This window comes from Asparagus officinalis, chromosome 10 (assembly GCF_001876935.1).
Source record: "Asparagus officinalis chromosome 10, Aspof.V1, whole genome shotgun sequence".
Taxonomy (NCBI): Eukaryota; Viridiplantae; Streptophyta; class Magnoliopsida; order Asparagales; family Asparagaceae; genus Asparagus; species Asparagus officinalis.
The window spans coordinates 9,334,998-9,341,985 of NC_033803.1; the positions used below are offsets into that span (position 1 = coordinate 9,334,998).

At 35.0% G+C, this 6,988-nt stretch overlaps 1 protein-coding gene and 1 long non-coding RNA gene across 2 annotated transcripts; both read right to left on the minus strand.

Annotated features, from left to right (window-relative positions):
• On the minus strand, positions 1,158–1,856 carry LOC109825631. Its single transcript, XM_020392492.1, has one exon. The coding sequence runs from the start codon at positions 1,680–1,682 to the stop codon at positions 1,470–1,472; it is 213 nt and encodes a 70-aa protein (XP_020248081.1). The 5' UTR covers positions 1,683–1,856; the 3' UTR covers positions 1,158–1,469.
• On the minus strand, positions 2,450–6,891 carry LOC109825921. The gene is made up of 3 exons (XR_002243129.1): positions 6,803–6,891; positions 3,350–3,560; positions 2,450–2,804 (listed from the first exon to the last, which is right to left on the minus strand). It is a non-coding gene; the product is annotated as an uncharacterized LOC109825921 (long non-coding RNA).

Consider the following 6,988-nt stretch of genomic DNA (forward strand, 5'->3'; position numbering starts at 1 on the left):
CCCCATACATTTTACCTTATTGCCCTTTTTGTTCTGCATCGCTTTGCTTTTCATTTCTTTCCGTTTTCTTTTCATTTCTTTTCTTTTACACATGAAAGCTCTTGAAAACGCATAAAGTTTGTTTTATTGCTTGGAAGTGGACAAGGTAGGATTAAAATTTTGCTGTATATAATGGAAATTACAATTCTAAATATTTTCATGTATAAATTGCAAATTGGAACAATAAGGATGATTGTTGACGATTTCTCTAAAATTTAAAGCTGTATTACTTTTCAGGTACAACATTTTAATTAGTATGACTTTATATAAGAGGAAGCATAGAGATGAAAAAAAAGTACGTCTAAGTGAATATAGAAGCCCAACAACCATATGAATAGAAAAAAAAAATAAAGAAAAGAAAATAAGATCTGACAGCCATACGAATAGGAAAAAAAAAAAATCTCCAGGACCCAAAATATGAAACGAACAGGAGAGACAAGTGAGATGTCCCCCTCCTAATGTTTAATGTGCTGGCATCATTAATAATGGCTAACTTATTATACAATAGGAAGTGGACACCTCATATGTCCCTCTTGTTGGTGTCATATTTTGGGTCCCTGGAACAAAGCTCAAAAAGAAAATAAGATCCATCATTCTGATTTATTTTAATGAAGCAAACACTTTTTAGTTGGTATCAAGAAGAACTGCTGCTCAGGCTTGATTTGCAGCAGGACCACACAAGGATTATAATCTCATCTTTCCAATACCTCTTTTCATTATTTGATCCATACGTATAAACTTCCATTTCATGGACAAAGGTTTCAATCTCTGACGCTAAAAAAAATTTCACTCGTGCAAGTTGTGCTTTTAACGCACAATTCTTACTTTTTATTTTTTGGTGAGAAAGCATGCGATTCTTACTTGAACTCATTATCAATAATAACAACATCTTAGGGGGTCATCTTGTGTATTAACTCCAACTTCTATTTAAGTCCACGCCTCTTTCTCGTTCTTTCTAATGTTGTACTGCACTTACATATAACTTCAGATAATACTACGCAATAAAAATAAAAAATACACGCTGCACAAAACTTGAACAAGAGCAATTGAATTGCAAAAACCGTGAGAAAACACGCCACACGCGCGCCAGATCTTCAACCCAAAAATGGAAGTTAAAATAAAAAATGATGGACAGGATGAACTCCTCTATCATTAATAATAATAAGAGGATACAAAAGTAGAGGATATATTTTCCAAGTCCCCTTATTTTCACTTATCGTAACGCATCATATGCTTCCATCTACACTTGCATGATGGAATTTTTTTTTTTCCCTTCAATAATTTTGTAGCCATCAAACACATAATTAATGATGAATAGAACCCCATCCAATCATAACAAGGAACAATCACTCTCTCCACAATTTAAAAAAAAAACATAAAGAAACAAGTAAAGAATTTTGAAGTATGTTCCTCGATAAAACCATCTCCTTTTATGCAGCGTGAACGTGTATACCAATAGCGATCACGAGGATGGTGAGAATACAAAAGAAGAGTATGCTGTGGACCAAGATGGATATCCCACTGGTCCCCATGTTGCCAAACTCTATAACCCTCGCCCTCGCCGGAAGCTGAAACAGAAGCCCCGGCGACAGGAGGATGAAGAGGATCACCGCCACGATCACCGGGCCCCAGTCCGTCGACATCTCAATATTTCTCTTTTCTTGAAACTTGTTGGGAAGAATGGAAAGGCCCTTCTTATAATGGGAGGATTTGGGACGCTAAGCTTAGGATGTAAGAAAGTAAAAGATGGAAGGAGAGAGATGGTAAAGGCAAAAAAAGAAGAAGAGGAAGGTGTGGTGGTGGGAAGAGGAGGTGGCTTTTTGAGGGGATGCATGCTTTATACACTCGTATTTTGTAATGACATTTGCTTGAAGGGGAGGAGATTTTAAGCCTTGTGTTTGAAGTAAATACCCCAAAAAAAAAAAAGAAAAGTGAAGATATTCGCATGTACAAAATTTCAATTGTGGGGCTAGGTATGGATTCCTTTCTTGACTCGGCTATAGCGGGAAGGTATCAAACTCAAATTCTATTGTATGAATTGATTCTTTAATAGATTGATTGTTATATCACTACCTCATATATGCCTGGATTCAGGGGAGCTTTTCTATTTGAAACCATCTATCCTTGAAAGTTTCTCCTTTACTCGCTACATCCTTTTGTCCTTTGTAGCCCCCATGCTTATAGGTATCACATATAAAACTCTCTATTCCCATAATTTAGAGCTTGTAGAATTAGAGGTCTTCTACCTTACCAAGCGAATCATGAAAAGATTAACCAAAATATAGTTCAGGTAACATCCACAAACACCATCATTTATATCGCCAACTCTAACCAACACACCAAAAAATTATCTAAAGCCAGCGTTTACATATGAAAAAACTACGAGTTCAATTTGTATTTGCAATGCATGAACATAAACGGCCTGCAAACCTTGAATTAATTAAAAATTCAGAGCGCGTAAACAATTATTCACAAAAAAAGTAAAACATCATATTTGTAACAAACATCGGGTAAATGATACATCGTCTGTCTTAGAACAGAAAGAACAATCACTAATACATTCTCTAAAAAGCGGGGAACAACAAAAAGCAGAAATCAGCAATATATATATGTATTTGTATCATCAGGGATAATTGAGAGCAATCCTGAAGGCGTAAGGCATGCAAACTGTACCTAAACAAGAAATAACAACGGCGTTCGAGCTATCAGATCTCATTCACTGCTTTATAGATCCAAATTAACTGAGCGTTTGGAGAAAAGTTGACCTGCGAAGGAAAGATTAAGAAAAGTTAGCAGCGACTGTCGTGTTTTATCAAACAACGATATAGATTTTGCCTAAGTTTTGGCACGCATATCACAACTAATCAGATAATTACAATTACAGTAGCAATAAACATCAGCACAACTTCTATTTTCCTGAAGCGGTGACATGTTCCTGACAGTTGCAGACATCTTCTGTTAAGTGGCTTAAAAAAATGTCGAGTACGTCCAAAGGACGTTTAGATAAAAGCACATATTATTTTTGCCTACGTAGTGTAACTTTGAAGCACAAAATCTGGTCAAATTTTTGGAGTTTAGAACAAATATTTTCAGCCAAAGATTTGTGCAAATATAACTAACTTCTACTACTGTGAAAAAAGTCATAACCAGAATCCAGCAGAAATTATCTAAATCATTTTATACAAATTATGCAACCCTCTGTACGACTTCATTTTGCTAGTAGCATAGAGAGCACTATGGGCATCACAGACTTGGCACACTCCCGAAGTGTCACATGCCTATAAAAGAATAAACAAATGAGATATCATACCTGACCTTACACTGTTAGGCAGCAGCAGCAATACTCAAGTCTCTATTGGCTGGTTTGAAAAAGTATAGTTTTGCGCGTTTCAGAATTGCTGACAGTGTTTATTAACCTGATAACTTCTAAGTCATTAAGAAACTAGCTAATGAATAATGCCAAACATATAATACACCGATGATGGCAGCATCTTAATCCTGTCTTCCTAGTTAAATACCTCCTGTAAAATAAAAATGAAAAAGGGCTTCAACATGGTATTGCCTACAATATGTTTTTGTAACAAATACTTCAACGATAACAACCATGATGATTCTCTAATGCACAGTGATAGTGTCTTAGTTTAGAAAACATGTACATACATTAATACACATATTGCAGCCTCAAGATGAGCAGGAAACACTTCCAAAGTGCTTAGAACAGAATAAGACGGTGACATCTGGCAGTGAATCATAGCCAAGGACGACAGCACATTCAGGGATGGGTTTAAAGGGGGGCGGGCTGGGGCAGTCACCCCCCAGGATTACTTATTGTCACATATACCCTAATCCTCAAATTATCTATATATTTTATGCCTTTTTGAATTAGTAGCTTAAATCTTTAATATTTAGATAATAGTCCCTCAAATTATTGAAAATGCTGTTCAGATCACCCAAAATGATATATATCTTGTGGTGCTGGTCTTAATTGGAGGATTAAAGCCACTTATGAGAATTGAGACACATAATAGCAATGTTATTTTGGGGGCCTATTATCAATTTCAATGGTTTGAGGCACTGATTTCAATATATGAAATATTTAAGGGACTAATACGGAAAATCACTATTTTGTAATAATTGAAAGTGCATAAATGAAGCAAAGAAGTTACATTTGTGATTTTAGGGAATCTATATGAGCACGCCAATGATTATTAAGTATGTATATTATTCCATTTGTGATTTTAGTATATATATATATATATATATATATATATATATATATATATATATTATATATATATATTCTAAATATATAATATATATATCACTTTTCTTTGTGTTTCAAATGATCACGCTCTGAGCGATTAAATAAATTTGAATTGAATTTTATATATAAGCACTTTTTTTGTTACAAAATGATTCAATGATCGACGAATTAAATATACTTAGAATTGATTTTCTACTAATGTCTATGTATCATTAAATTAAGGACTTTTTTTATTGCAATAAAAAAAATGGAGATGATTAATAGATATACAAGCTGACTTTATTCACTTATCTATTTATGCGTGTCTTGGGCCCCCCCCCCCCCCCTCCAACCCATCCATCGGCAGCGGTATTTAAATAAACGAACTTGAATTGAATTTTATATATACTAAGCACTTTTTTGTTCAAATGGATTCAACGTCGAGTGCATTAAATTAAACTTATAAATTGAATTTTACTAATGTCTATGTATCATTTAAATTTAAGGACTTTTTTATGCAATAACAAATGGAAGTGATTTAATGAAACAAAGCTTGACTTTATTCACTTATCTATGATACTGCCCCCCCCCCCAATGCGCACCAATTCAATTCTGGGCTGAGCAGAGGAAGGAAGCTTCAGCATGGCTATATTTGTTTGTTAACCATCTTTGTGTTTATCCCAATAGTCAGTGTTCTATATTCACTACATCTTTTCAACAAAAAAAGGTATTTACCTTTCCTATATCATGTTTCAGAAAAATATAAGAGTACATAGTATTAGTGCTCTTTATCAACTTTTTTTGTTCGTTAAACATCTTCTTTGTGTTTATCCAAATAGTCAGTGTTCTATATTCATGTTCATGATATCTTTTCAACAAAAAAAAGGTACTTATCTTTTCAATATAAGCAATTTGTGTGCGTGTACGCAATGCATGCAAGGGAACGAGCGCGCACACAGAGAGATACAGAGAAGCTCCAATGCGCCTGTGTATGTATGAGCACATGCATCTACATGCGCGCTCATGTGTCTTCTAGTGAAATACCTATCTTTGGATAACATTATAAGAATCTCATTCTTTATATTTCCAAAATCAGTCCATCAAAGTAGTAGTTAGCCTTGGAAATGACAAAATCAGGGTGAATGTTCATGTAAATTATTTTGCTAAATTATCAAATGCATTTTGACACGGACGGTTGCATGTTTTCACTGATCTAAGGCTTGTCACAACCTATCCTATCAAGACTGAATGGAAAGCGATGACAGATCAATTTCTAAGCACCATCTCCTATTGTGTCCTGCCATGCCAAATATGGAGAGGTATGGTTTTCCACTATGATCAATTCATCTGAATCTAGAACATGTACACACTGAAGTGGGAAGAATGTAAGCAGACGTTTCAAGACCATTGGGGTAACCAAAGGAGACAAGGTCGAGATAAGAAATAAAGTGAAGGTTCATGCAATGTCAAGAGCTGAAAGTATAGTACAGACGATAGTTATCAAAGAGAATAAGGCTCAAAGGACCCATTCAAATAAATTCCTCAATAAAAGGAGTACACTCTGATGTGCATTCACGAGTTGACTTTTCATGCCATAACATGTGTTCTTGCATCCTTAGCCAACTGAAATTCCTTTACTTATAGAATTGTCATGCTTCATTAAATCAATCCAACTTATATAATATCAATCTACATAACAAGCAAGCCATCTAAATCAGAAAATTATTTTTTACACCTACTAATTAACAACATGTAAAAAAAACTTATAAAGATGAACTTAATATTATTCTTCCCCATAATTGGGGAGAAAAAGAAGCCATGTGTGGGAGAAAATCTAATCTGGAACTACACATTATCACATGAAAATAGCCACAAAAATCATAACTTCGAAAAAGGGAACTCAATTCAGCCATATGTCTCCAACAAAATCATTCCACTGATCTTTTTATGCAACAAGGTAGGAACGATATGCATTTCTTTGACTTCAACTATTGCATGAAAACTCAAAGGTACCACAATCAGATATTCCTTGATTAAATCTAACAAAACCTTATCTACCTACGTAAGCTAAAATACTAATTGAACAAAGTCAGCCTACCCGGCCCCCCACCCCCACAAAAAAACAACAACCGATTTATCTAATTCATAGGCACAATCAAGCTAACAACTAAAAATCGAACCTACAAGAACGAAATGCAAACCGCAACATGGATAATCCTAAGGAGAAAAAGAAGAAAGGGATGATATATTTCAATGCGGGATCCTACAAGTAGTAGGTGTGCTGAATTTGTTAACTTTCCGAAAAATGAATAAACGCGAACCGATCAATTCTACTAATTAAAGGACAAATGAAGAGACAAAAAGAGCATTAATGAACCTACAAGAACACATTCACTCAACTGATGAAGTTACCAAGCCAGCCATTAATTTAAAACAATCAAATTTCTAACAAAGACTCTTTCTTTTGTTGCGCCTCCCATAAATACGCATTACTTCACAAAAAAAAAAAAAAATTCTCACCTGAAATCTCCTTCCGAATGGGGCAAAACAAGGCCATCCAAAACCGCGTAATGTTCCTCAAAATCCCAAGAAAATAAAACACCATCACAACCCCAAGAACCCAGGGCATCAAAATGAACCCAATAACAAAAGTCACCGACCCGCACACCATCATCGCGAGCGACGCTCCGAGCAGCAGCGACGCAA